The sequence below is a fragment of the Squalius cephalus genome, assembly GCF_949319135.1.
Source record: "Squalius cephalus genome assembly, chromosome: 2".
Classification (NCBI taxonomy): Eukaryota; Metazoa; Chordata; class Actinopteri; order Cypriniformes; family Leuciscidae; genus Squalius; species Squalius cephalus.
In genome coordinates, this window is record NC_137123.1 from 48072148 (window position 1) to 48085833 (window position 13686).

The 13686-nt window shown below is 36.3% G+C and overlaps 2 protein-coding genes across 5 annotated transcripts in view; one reads left to right on the plus strand and one right to left on the minus strand.

Moving 5' to 3' along the window:
* pds5a (PDS5 cohesin associated factor A) overlaps nucleotides 1-1866 on the plus strand; it is a 26971-nt gene extending 25105 nt beyond the window's left edge. For 2 of the 4 annotated variants that reach the window (XM_079864153.1, XM_079864154.1), the window contains exons 33-34: nucleotides 180-414; nucleotides 1043-1402. In XM_079864153.1, coding sequence (XP_079720279.1) covers nucleotides 180-414; nucleotides 1043-1084 — 277 coding nt within the window. In that variant the 3' untranslated portion in view covers nucleotides 1085-1402. Of the gene's footprint in view, nucleotides 1-179; nucleotides 415-1042 lie in introns of all 4 variants that reach the window. The other 2 variants (XM_079864155.1, XM_079864156.1) reach the window with 1 other exon arrangement.
* Nucleotides 1806-11569, minus strand: ube2kb (ubiquitin-conjugating enzyme E2Kb). The gene is made up of 7 exons (XM_079864157.1): nucleotides 11186-11569; nucleotides 10312-10405; nucleotides 10148-10206; nucleotides 8986-9068; nucleotides 8715-8814; nucleotides 8475-8603; nucleotides 1806-3643 (listed from the first exon to the last, which is right to left on the minus strand). The coding sequence occupies exons 1-7, from the start codon at nucleotides 11246-11248 to the stop codon at nucleotides 3569-3571; spliced, it is 603 nt and encodes a 200-aa protein (XP_079720283.1). The 5' UTR covers nucleotides 11249-11569; the 3' UTR covers nucleotides 1806-3568.
* Between the last annotated feature and the right edge of the window lie 2117 nt (nucleotides 11570-13686).

Below are 13686 nucleotides of genomic sequence, written 5' to 3' on the forward strand. Positions count from 1 at the left end.
CATTTTACTTTCATTTTTACATGTACATTTGTTTTCTTTCGTTTTTGCTTAAGATCACTTGAAACTTGTATGCCACATTCTGGCATCGGACTTGGTGTGAACAAGCCATAACTTTTTCACCTTTAGCTGTTATTGAATTCTTTTATGTGGAGTTGAGGCAGGTGTTTCTTTTGTTTAAGATCAGAAAGGGTAGCACAGCGAGAACAGCATGTGTACCAAGACATCCGCCTGTGTCAGAAGACTTATGGAAGTGAAGGAGAGACAGAGAGAGAATTTGAGTCCAGCCCAGAGTATGTACTCTCACTCACACAGCTACAGGAGCAGCAGGAAGAAGCCATTCTCGAACAGCTCAGGGGTGCAGCAGGCGCCAAACTGAGAGAATCCAGCTGTGCAGCAGAGCAGGGGGAGCTGTCAGTGAGTGTCTGAGGGAGAGCTTCATTTAGCACTGATGTCATGCTGTAACCTTGAGCACTCAAGCAGTTCATGTTTCTTGTAGGCTTGAAGGAATAGTTCCCTAACATGAAAATTGTCATTTACTTTACCCTACTGTTGTTCCAAACTGTATCCAATGTTGTCGTTTTTCATTGAATAGGAATACTGCGATAAAGTTTGACGAATGTGCTCAAGCAACATTTCTTCTTATCAATGTTGAAAACAGTAGTGATGCTTCATTTTTTTGTTGAAACAGTGATACATTTTTTTCAGTATTCTTCGAATAGAATGCTAAAAAAGAAGTTTTTAATCATTTTAAGCTATAGTTACTGATGAAGCAATTCATTTCTTTACTTTCTTTTTTAAAACTCCTACTGACCTTATCTGTTCTAAATGTCTCCTTTTATGTTTCACGGAAAATTGTAAAAAAATAAGAACGGTACACTGGTTTGCAATGACATAGGGACAAGTAAATATTGACAATTCTTTCTAAGGTTTCTGCAGGCCCACATGGAATCTCACCTGGCCTAGATATCAGTAGTAGTCTTACTTTCTATGTCATACTCTGCTATAATGCAAATTGTTGATTTATGTTTTGTTCTCGTTTCAGGTAAAGCGTCGGTTCGTGAAGACGAGGACGGTCAGGCAGTAAATGTTTGAATGACCGAATGAAGAGACACATCTACTTAAACATGAAATGTTCTTCACAAACCTGAACTGTCTTTACCCCACACCTCAGATGAATGAGGAATGAATTCTTTAGATTCAGATGTTCAAACTTGTATGTAGAAACACAGATCTGTTTCTCTTCATTAGTTTTCTTTTCTTTTTTGTTTTCTGTTGAAATTGTTCTTGTTGCGCTCTTCCTCTGTCCGGAGCCATTTTTAAAAACAAACATTTGAAAGAAAAAAAAATCTGTTTTAATCTGCTCTAAGGTTGCTTATTAAATACATGGAAAGATTTTTTTTACTGTTTTATCTCCCTCTCCTCTTTTAACCCTCTATTAAATCCAAATATTGTCATCAGATTTCTTTGATTGCAAGGATTCATTGAGGCTCACTTCCTCCATTCATTTAGTTACCTCGACATTTACAGTGCAAGGACTGCAAGACTGTATGATTAGTAATGCTGCTATTTATTCTGCTGGGTGTACGAGCATGAATTCCTCATGCATTTGCTACATGAGATGCGTTTGGATTCATTCTAAATATTGGTCCAAATCCAATATTCACATTTAAATAGGACAAGTTATTCCATTTAATTTCCCCCCACATTTTTAACCGTTACAAAGCTGTTTTCTTAGAATATGCATTTGACATCTACTGACGTAGATGTAATAACTTGCACAGAAAAGAGATTCACAGAGAACAAGGTAATTTTTCACTTTTTTAATTCAAAAGAATGACAGTTTCACAATAAATAACCATGCTTGTACGGCTCGAGTAGGTTTGTTTCTGTCTCGTTTTGTAAAGGAGCTTAAAGTGACTAAAGCCAGAGCCTATGACCTGCATTTCTCCTTTGACAGAAGTTTTTGTCCTTTTATTCACTTCGTGCAATATTGAACAAGGTGATCACTACAGGAAGACAGTCTTTTTGTTTTTGTTTCGTTTTTTGTTTTTCATACAAAATATAAATCCAGCCATCGATGGTGCATTCTAGAGATGAACAGTACTTTATCCCCCCAAAAAAACTTGGCTGTATGTACATGAGAAAGGTGTATGAAAGTGGGGGCATTATGAAAACAGATGGTATGTGGGAACGGTAGCAAATAGAGGGAGGTCAAGTAACAAAGGGAGAAAATAAACCTTTTAACAATTCACCCCTGCAAGAACAGAACACTAGGTTAAAAAAAACAAAACAGGTTCACAAAGCATTGTGTGGCAGTACTCGCTCTTGGCCCGTTTGCGTTGAAGCATCTTTGTAGAATAGAAGAACTCTAGCTGTTTGATTCATGCTTGCAACATCAGTTTGAAACGTGTGAAATATGAATTAATATCTGCAGCCTGCGAGTGGAAATCTGAATACAAATGCGGTATGATCAAAAAAACGCACCCCACCTCACACTGAGACTCTTTTAAACCTCTACACCAACTAGTTCTGTGCCTTAACAGTTTTTGATGAGCCTCACCATCTTGATTGTTCAACAAAGAAAAAGCCAATCATTATTAGAGGAGAAACTCGTCTTCACTTTCTCATCTCTGCATGTACAAACTTTTTATACTTAAATGCAAGTTTTACACAATACATTCTTCAAAAAAAAAAAAAAAAAAACTCGAGGCAACTCAAGGTATATCTGTCTATGATCAAGTCGAACCCCTACAGCTGCCTTGAAAAGAAGTAGAGAAAGGATTTGTGGCCACCAATACCCCACATCGACCCCTTTGTCAAAAAGAGGGAAAAGTGAGAAGGGGCATCTTCCTTTGATTTAAAAAACATTAACACTTCACCCAGTACGTTTGAAACCATGTCTGCACACACAACGTAACACCATGTCATCTGGCCATTTCAACTACTAAACAGACCGATTAGTGCAAAGGAAAGCCAAAAGAAACATTAAAAAGAATCAAATTAGCAAATAAAACACATTTGTTCATCGTAAGAGCATCAAATAGAAGGGGTCTAATTACTCTCAAAATTTGTGTTTTATATACTTAATATCCCAAACCAATTTTATAGTGTACAGATAGAAGAAGAAAAAAACATTCCTGCTATTTTGCCTTTTAAATGCACACAACCTTAAATATACTAATTTACATGTTCTAACATTGTTTCACAGATGCACATGTTTCTTTAGTGTGAAATGACGGTGATACAGGCTTTGTCTTTGTTGGGTTTCTTTAAAAGGGAAGTGACGTCCTAAATTTAAGAGGGAAAATGATTGTAGCAAGGCAAAAACAAAGTGAAAATGATGGGAGGAAAAAGACAAGACACGGGACGTGAACATTTGCTAGAGATAGAAGATGACTAATTGTCTTGCAGTCTAACTGCTGATCTTACCCAAACATTCACTCTGAACATTCACTCTGAACACAAACCAAGATGGCTGATGCACGCGTGTATGGTTGGGTGGGAGTGAACGGGTCGTGAAGCAGGAGGGGTTTGAGGGAAACATGGCCTGATGAAAAGAACTGGATGATCAGTTGCTTAGTAGCAGTTCTGTCGCTGTCTCCACATCCCATGATTTTGATGACAAGGCTACTATTACTGCATTCTGTTTGGGAGAGAAAGACAGAATGTTACACTCCATTTCTGAGCAACAGCAAATTTGTTAAATTAACTCTTTTAGCTGATGCTAACGGTTCACTTATTTGACTGAACAATATCACACTGAAATTACAGCCAGACTGACTTAAGTTCCACAACTGAACTTGCGAATGCCAAATTTCATTCTTTCCAAATAGTGCCTACAAACATCACAGGGAATTTTTTTTATTTTAAACTATATTAGAGTAGAAAACACATATATAGAGCTGTCAATTGATTAAAACATTAATCGCACAATCTTTTTTTATTGTAATAATTTCACATTTAATCTCCAAATTAATGTAGAAACAACAAAGACAGTAGCCTATATTTTAAATATTTGTTTTATGGCATCTTTTTAAGAAAGAAGACCAGTACTGATACCAATACTGTTACTGATGTCTGAAATTGATTTATTTTTCTCAATTTTAGCCATTATTTCCCCATTCAGCATTACAGTATAATTAAAAGCTATCAATTTTAGTATTTATTAGGCTTTCAAAAATTACAACAACTTTTAATTTAAGTGAACTTGAAACAATTTTCACATAAACCTATTGTAATCCATGCCACATTTACCTGTGCCCTTCAATATATCAGGGCTCATTTTTTTCTATTGGCCCAGTCAGACCAGTCAGATTTTTACTGGCCCTGTCAAAATGCACAAAAGGTTATTGTTTTCGTAGTTTTTTTCCCCCATGTAACCTTGTAAACAGTGCTTTAAGATTTTCAGGTAGGTCTAACAGGTAGGATATATACAGAAATTGAATAAAGTTATCATACACTTCATAGTCTTCACTGCATAAATTATAAATTAAATATAGATTAATCCTTATTAAAGACACAAAAGTTATTCAGTGATTTTCTTTTTCTTTTGTTCTTTGACTATCGCACATTGTGTTTATGCACAGACACATTTCAGTAGGTTCACGTTTTTTCCACACATTCAGGATAATGTTTTGATTTGTCGTGTATGTTGCCGTGTTTAGCAACTATGACTGGATCCGTGTACTGTAGTAGGTATTTGCAGTCAGGTCAAAGTTTTTTTTTGGCATCTCCCTGTGGTCCTGTTCTGCATCTCAACTTGACTTGTCTAAAAAAAATTATTTACCTTGAAAAAAGGGTACGATTAAAAAATGTAATCTATTGACAGCCCTAATTAATATATAGATATGTGAAATAGTTCAAACTGAACATTAGAATGGAAAAGAAAGGTGATTTAAGTGACTTCTTCTAAATTTGTAATAATAATTTCGCAATATTACCACTTTTAGTGTATTTTTGATGAAATAAATGCAGCCTTGGGGAGCATGAGAGACTTCTTTCAAAAACATAAAAAAGTAATGTTTCCAAACTTTTGAGAGGTACTGTAAAACGTTATTTTAAAATTGTAATAGAAATCTTACCAACCCCAAACTTTTTAATGGTAGTGTATTTGTCAACATGTGAGAAAACATTTACCTAAAAATATTAATTCATTTTCATTGTGTAATACATGAGTAATCTGTATATTTTACAGACACTGTAGTCTAGGCGGTAGGGATGGGGCCGATCCGATCCAGTATCGGTATCGGGACCGATACCAGCGTAATTCACGTATCGGATTTTCCCGATCCAACCTGCGGAGATATCCGATATCCACCACGAGTCATGTCTGCGCTTTAACGTTGTCTGCTGAAATGACTCCAAAAGTGATTCCCGCGCCGGCTAGTCTGCTAGCTGGCTGCAAACTGCGGAATGGATTTCCTGAACGGAGGCACGGCTCAATGAGACACAGAGTTATGAGACACGCTCCCGCTCAGGAAATCCATTCCGCAGTTTGCGGATAGCCAACAACGTCCGCTGTGTGGAAATACTTCACACTGTAAACACCGCAGAGCAAGACAGTAAAATGCAATGTTTGCAAAGCCGTAATTCAGAGCTCTTTGAAGCTCCCTCGCGTCGTACAACACAACGAACGCAATCAAAGATTTAAAAAAGCACCACGTTACTGTGCGTTCACGCCAAACGCGAATAGCGCGTCAAATTCGCGTCTACCACGTCTACCGGACGCTTGAATATTTTGAATCCATTCGCGCGTCCAGAGAAAAATTGACGCGTGTAAAAAGTAAAAGTTTGAAGCAAAATTCACGCGCGTCTGAGGCAAAATCCGCTTGTCTGTTTGCAAGATGCTGATGTTGATCGAGCATTCATCGAGAGAGAGTTACCGCATCAGAGCGAGGATCACCCTTAGATAGTGTGTGCGTGTAAGATGTTTACACTTGCACTTTTCTTATATTTCAAGACTCAAGTATTTGACATTTTGGAAATGTAATAAATATTGACATGACAATCAATTTGAAACCCTTACAGTTGCATTTGTTTTCAGAATGGGATTTTTCCTATTAACAGGATTTCCTGTCATATAAAATAAACAATAATGATAATAATAATAATATTAAAGCAAACACAGCCCTGGTATCGGAATAGTATCGGTATCGGCCGATATCCAAATTCAGGTATCGGGATCGGATCGGAAGTGAAAAAATGTGGATCGGTGCATCCCTACTAGGCGATTGCCAACTTTTGTGACATGAAGTGTCATTTTTATTTTATTTTATTTAAATGTATTATAGGTTTAGTTGTTTACTAGTTTGAAGTTAAGGCAGGTTTTGAATTCAAGAATGCATCATTAACCAACGCAATTTTGTCTTTGTCTGCCAGCCACTGTGGTGGGCGACCTGTAAAACATCTCAGATCCTTGGACAAAAAAGATGGACAATTATTAAACTGCTTTACAATCAAACCAAAGCATGTGCGGTTACGGTACTGTCACTTGTTGCGTTTCAAGGGTCTCGCACTGCAGTAAACAGTGTAAATGTCTATTACTTTATCAAATGAAAATTCACCCTATTTTCGTTTTATTTATCTTACTCAGAAAGATTAATCCATGCATGTTTTTTAAATTAGTTTTGACAATAATTTTTTATTAAATGTCATAACTTGATCTTCCAGTGAAAAGACAGACTTCTCTCAGGTGATGCATGCCGAACTTCTCCAAACATTTAGTCCATCTTTTTCTTAGAATCGACTGTAAGCTTGCTTTCAGATCTGCCACAATTCAATTAAAAACCGATGGATAGAACAAAGTCCTCATCCTTCTTTTTTATTATTATTTGCATTTATGCACTTAGCAGATACTATCAAAAGCGACTTACAAGAGAGGAACAAAGCAATATGCCAGGGAGCCAACAATAATGGTAACATACAATGCCAGGTTTATTTGACAACTACATTTAATACAAGTTTTTTGTTTTGTTTTGCAAGTGTACTGGTTTAAGGGTGTGGGGTGGTTAAGTGCCTGTGGGAGACATGTGTCTTCACCTGCTTCTTTAAGGATGTGATGTTTTTCAATAATCACTTTAAAGTTATGAATTTCTTGTTTAGGAGTTGTTTTTTAAGAGGACTTCGGATTGAAAACAGCTATTGAGTAGATTCTTTCAGACATCTGAATTAAAAAAAGGGGGGCTAAAAAATTTTATTCACAAGCCACCATAATTGTGTATGTTAAATGGATAGTCTGTTAAATGGAAAATTCTGTCATTATTTACTCACCCTCATGTTGTTCCAAATCGGTAAGACTTTTGCTCATCTTTGAACACAAATAAAGATCTTTTTGATGAAATCTGAGAGCTTTCTGTCCCTCCTGTAGCCTTTCACCATCCACTTATTTAGCTGCTGTCGCATCAATCGACATGCCATCTCATTTCCCCTCTTTCTTTTTCTATTTTTAGCCCCCGACAGCTTTTTTGCGTTATCCATCTTTTTCGACGACAACTCACTAACGTTACTCGTTCCTGCTCGCTCAGCGCTCACGGCGCCCGCGCCCGCTATTATCCCGCCCACTTCTATGTCAAAATATAAAAAATAATGACATTGGCAAAATCACTGTCTGACAGGACAGTTAACATTGTAAGCTAACTTACCTCAGGCTTGCTTTCCGACGTGCAGTTCTTTGTTCGGCAGTGTGTCCAGTTGTCAGACTCGCGGTGTAAAAAGACTTTGAAAACATTTCTGCCCTAACGTTACTCTGACTCGTATTGGCTGTCAGGTTCGGCATTAGGAATGCTGATTGTTTTTTAAAGCTGCGAAGTTTATGGTAACTTTATAGCGGGTAAATGATCTGCACAAATCGCGTAGGTGACCCATTTTGGTTTTAAAAAACGGCGAATTTCGCCGAAAGGTGAGGAGTTTTCATGCCTGCAAACAGATTGAATTTAGGCTGTGGCAAAATTCCTGCAAAGCTACCTGAAAAACTATGCGCAAGTGTACCTAGATCAATTTATGACATTATTTTTGAAAGAATTCTCACTTTACAGCATTTTTACACAAGTGCCTAATCTGTTCATCACATAAATCGTTCAAGTCTCTTCAGAAAATTCGGACTATACCGCTCAATTCATATGGCTTAGTTTTACAATCTCTTTATGAACTTTAAGCGTCAAAGTTCTCAAAATCTCTCAGATTTACGCAAAAAACACTTCATTTGTGTTGTGAAGATGAACGAAAGTTTGGAACAGCATGAGGGTGAGTAATTAATGACAGAATTTTTGGGTGAACTGTCCCTTTAAGGACCGTAATAGGACAAGCTTGAAAACTCAGTGACAGTGTTCATATCCAATTTATATCAAGTAATGTGCTGAAAGCTAAAGGGAACACGTGCCAATAGTGCCACGCGTCCCTAAGGTTGCCAACCCCTGCTGTAGTCTGTGCATCTCTGAATTTAACCACACTAGAAGCTGTCTATTTTCAGTACTTACTTTGTCAAACCCCATTGCACAAAGTTTGTCTATTTTGCGTGTGTACTCCGGACTGGACACTGGAGCACCAGCGTAAACGTGAGACCAGAGACGAGCAGTTTGTTTGAACATTTCTGGATTCTGCTTATACTGCAAAAAACCACAACAGTGATGTACTTGAAAGGTTTGCAATGCTTTGTTATTGCACATTCTCAGTCAGACAGACACAGTGAAAGCTGCATATTTTACACACATATGTACCTGATTGGCTACCACAGCGTCTTGAGGATCATCTGGCTCTGCTGCAGCTAACAGAGCCTGTAGTGACAGCAGGACTGTTCGCAAAGTCATAGCAGCAGCCCTGTACAAAGGAAGTGAAGACAGAATAAGTAGTAGTTGAAGAATGAGTACAGAATCTTTTAAAAAAAGGAACAGGAACAGGAAAGAGTGCAGTGTCAAAAGCATTAGATGATGCAGGATATGCCAGATAACAATAAACAAGACATATCATACTCAATTAATAAGCACTCACCATTGGTCTTTTAAAATGTCCAAACATATCGCCCCCGTAACTGAACTTATATTGGGATGCCAGATTTTAGTAATAAACCGCACCTGAAAAAGATGAAGAAAAAAAAATCATGTTTTAACTTCAACATCCTTTGATCTCTCAATTAAAGTCAACAATAAATCATAATCGATCACATCTTCTTTATTAGTGCACGTTCCAGCTCTTCTTGTGCACGATTCACCAGTGCACAGTGCTAGAATTGAGGGGGAATTGGGGAGACCCCCCCATAAGTTAAATTAAAAATAGAAAAATTGGAACTAAAAAATTTAAGTTGAATTATTACACTGATATAACATGACTTTGTCTGTTGTCATCTCTGTGTTTACAGTCCCATTTAGAGCATACTAGCAGGTATTTTTATATACGTAGTAGTAATTCTTGCATGAATAGGTTTAGCTGCCACAGAAAATACCGAGTTCTTTCACTGCTTAGTTAATCAAGTCACGTGTTAGTCAATTTAAGTCTGGAAGAATCTATAGACTGTCTTTGAATTTTTGCAACTAGTGTTGACTCCTCGAGACTGTAAAGGCCTGTTCACACCAAGGATGATTACTATAACGATAGTTAAGAAATAGTTGCAGAAATCATTCGAAATATTAAAAAAACAGCAGAGTCCACATCACAACAATGATAACGGCACAAAGAAACAATGTAATTCTAATCACTTTCAAAACTATGTGTCCAGCTAATGACGAATAAAAACAATGACAGCCCACAAGAATCCATCCAGCTTTAAGAGCTTGAGCATTCAAGTGGCAGACGAAATAAAAATCGGTAAATTAGTTTATTCCCTGGAAACTTAATAATACTCATCACTCTGTAACTTTCAAATGGTGCAGAAGATGCTAACAAATTAGTACGTTTTTGAAGTTTTTAATATTTAATATTAAGTGAACATGGTTGTGTGTCTTTAAACACCTGCCTGCATCATGGTATGCAAGACCCACTATTAACTATCCAATATATTCCTGACTGGTAAAATCAAGTCCCAACCTACATGCTCTCCTTAGTTTCCTATTGAAAATCCTGTTTCACATAGAATTACACTAGATTATGTTTTACCTTAAATATTAACCACAATAACTAATAATCATAACAACATCAAATATGAAAAAAAGATTACCTTAGGTGGATTAAAAGGATATGTCTCAGGAATCTTGATTTCTAGCTGATATCGGCCCCCTGTGGGGAAAAATAGCTTGCAAGTTACAATCTTATCCACAACATTAATGTATTTGCAAACATCATGGCAGCAATAGAGAAGACTGAAAAAAATAATCACACTACCTTCATACGGTGTGTCTGGTGGTCCTGCTATTTCACCCTTTAACTCTGTGAAGTTTTCATCCACCAGATCTACTTTTATTTGATTTTTACTTGTCTGTTATAAAGCAAAACAAGAATGGAAACCGATAAAAAAAAAGTTAACTATTGTGCACTTTATGTAACTGTGATCAGGAAAAAATGTCAGAATCAAACATTTAGCTAGTGAGACAAGGTAGTTTACTTTAATTCTATTGCCCAGAACAAAGAAGTGACCAGTATATAGTCGTGAAGCTGTCTCAAAACTTAATGAGCTGCCTAGGTAGACAGCATGATAGGAGCCTATGATTCCCAAAAAACCTGTCTAGCTGCTAGGTAAGTTAGGCAGCTCAAAATGTTTAGAAACAGCCATAGTACTGCACTACTGAAAACTACTTAAACAGCCTAGCAGCTAACTGACATGTATGGACACGACAAGTAAAAGAATAAAAAAAGTATTTTGAAAGATAAAACCTACATTAATGGGCGATAAACACGAGTGCTTACATTATTATAGCACACAAAACAAGTGTTAGTGAAGCTAGCAGGCTAACTATGTCAAATAGCATGTAAGCTCCATAGCTAAAGCTCAGCGTGTGCCATCACAAATCTAGCCGTTCTTTGATGAGTCTATAAAGTATTTTCACATTTCGGACTAGGCTTTCGTCTTAAAACATCAAGGGAATTACATTTATTTTCATGTAAGACTTCCGTATCTAAAGGCCATCATATAACAGCTCATGCTAACATTAGCTTAGCATGCTAAGCTAGCTCATTGGCTTCTGAATGTTTATCCCCAAAAGTCATTTTGTTTGGTCTCAAGGGGTAAGAAAATAGAGTAAAGTAACGTTTTGCAAACCTCTTCGCTCTTCAGCACTTCTTTAAACTCTCGCTTGATCCTCTGCACAGCGATATTTGCCATGGCTGATTGATTCCCCTCTCTCTCACTCTTTCTCTCTTTCTCTTCCGCTGTTTTTGAACCTCCAGTCCGCAAAGACTGATAGAGCTTCACTTTCACACCTCTCTCTCTCTCTCGCTCACTCTCTCTCTCTCTCCTAAACAGTACTCTGAACTCCAGTACAAACACTGGCAAACACAATGAGAGCCTGGAAAACTCAAACGCTGCACTAGAACACTGCGTTTGTCCTCTTTGTTGAATCAGGTGGAGATAGTATGCGTAGAGAAGCAGGGCTCTTGACAGATCCAGAAAGCTTTCAGATCTAGTATCGGTCCCCTATGGAGTGCTGCTGTCACATGATATCGTGGATGCATCTGTTTCACTCCCACGTGATACAAGCACAACACATCTGTCCATCCTCAACCCTGCAATTTTTTGCTAACAATTTATATTTTTTAATTAACAAATCAATAGTAAATCATTTAGGCCTCAATTGTATAATGGAAAATGAACATAAATTACGTGATTTGAATGTAAACTACAAAATGATCAGTCAGTTATGAAAATGAACATAAATTAAGATATTTGAATGTAACATGTATACACAATTATCTATTAAACATTACCATTCAAAAGATTTGGGTCAGTAAGATTTTTTTGATGCTGAATTATTATCCGTCAAATGTGACAGAAAAGACATTTAAATTATAATGTCACCAAAGATTTTTGCTTCAAATAAATACTGTTCTTTTAAACTTTCTATTCGTCAAATAATCATGAAAATCAGTTTCCATAAAAATATGAAGAATCACAACTCTTTTCAACATAAGAAATGTGTCTTGAGCACCAAATCAGATGATCATGTGACACTGACGATTTTTTTTTTTTTTTTTTTAGTTCTTTCAAAACATAAAAAAAAAAAAAAATCACAAACTTGAGATCACAAGAGATCACAGCAATAGCAAATCACAATGATCCAATCAATTCCAGATGGATGAAATCAAGTCACACCTCTCATTTTTCTTGTTCAATAAGCCATTTCACTTGGATACACATCACAATAGAGAAGAAAGACAACTTCTGTTTCATGCCGACAGGGGGACAGGCTTCTCTAAAGTGATCTCTGGTTATGAAAAACTGTCAGAAAATAAGTATTGTTTTGGTGCAAAGCACACTAAGTGGTTGCATGTCATGTAGCATCATTCACGTGTATTTAGTTTTTAAAATAATAAAACATCATGCCAACATCATGAGACATGTCAATTTAGTCTGAAGTTTTGGGGTGAAATTAAAGTAGATCGCAGAGGTAAAAAGTGCAAAACGCCTTATTCACCCTACAAAATTACTCATCTTTTTAAGTTTTCACCATTACATGATTTCTTAACCCCACTTGATGAGCTTTAAGTTACAAAGATATCAAGTTAACTGATTGACATGCCAGTTTACTTGGCACACTTAGCGATTTAACACCACATTACGATCCCATAGAAATTCATTTTTTGCAATCAGCCATTTTCTATATTTTTTCAGCAGTATTCAGTTGGTCATGTGACCTTAACATGATGGCTTCCATTAGGCAACCCGCTGCAAGTAAAATAAATCCTAAAAGTATTATTTTACCTGATATGCACTTTTTAAATATTTCAAGTAATGCCATCACTAATAATGCAATCACTGATAATGTTATTTCTGAAAGTTCTCTGAATGTTCAAAACGTACATTTTTAAAAATGATTTGGTTATGCGAACATTAAGGGAACATACAATTTGGGAGTGTTACTTTTTAACGTTCTTTGAGCAATGTGAAACAAGAAGAAACATGTTAGTTTACAAATGTACTAAAAATGAAACAAATGTGCCATGCATGTGTGACCACCCTGTATATTTGGGTCGCAAAAGTGTTTGTGTTTTTATATATATTATTTTGTATGTATATATGACCACCCTGTATATTTGGGTCGCAAAAGTGTTTAAGTGTTTTCATATATATTATTTTGTATGTATATATGTCTATTTTTATATATTTCAATTTATTTACACTTTATGTATGTTTTACTTAAACTACTTTAATCATAATGAGTTTGCACTGGACACTGCATTTTCTGAATTCGGAGTGGCAGTTGGGAGTTGAGAGTTGCCATGACGACTGTGGCATCCTCAAACAACACAGAGAGGACCACCTGAAATAACACAGTTTTCGTCTCTCTCTCTCATTTATTGATAAAGGTTAGTAAAAATGATAAGATTTTAGAAAAAGAACTGTTATTAAGATGTTTTGTCGTCTACTATTTTTAGTTCAATTCAATTTAAAATCTGTTAGTGTATCGATCATCTATGTGTGAAACAACTGTGAGAGAGTCTGGAATATTGTATTTATTATTATTATTATTATATTTGTTGTTTTCTTTGTGTGTATATTTGTTTACTTATTTATTGAGAATTACATTTGTTTCATGACATGGA

Excerpts from the sequence above, each read along its gene's own strand:
- ube2kb (XM_079864157.1), bottom strand. The coding sequence starts at position 11,248 with ATGGCAAATATCGCTGTGCAGAGGATCAAGCGAGAGTTTAAAGAAGTG. Across the intron at positions 10,406-11,185 it reads AAGTGCTGAAGAGCGAAGAG|ACAAGTAAAAATCAAATAAA; the intron begins GTTTGCAAAACG and ends GCTTTATAACAG. Across the intron at positions 8,815-8,985 it reads GACATTTTAAAAGACCAATG|GGCTGCTGCTATGACTTTGC; the intron begins GTGAGTGCTTAT and ends TCCTTTGTACAG.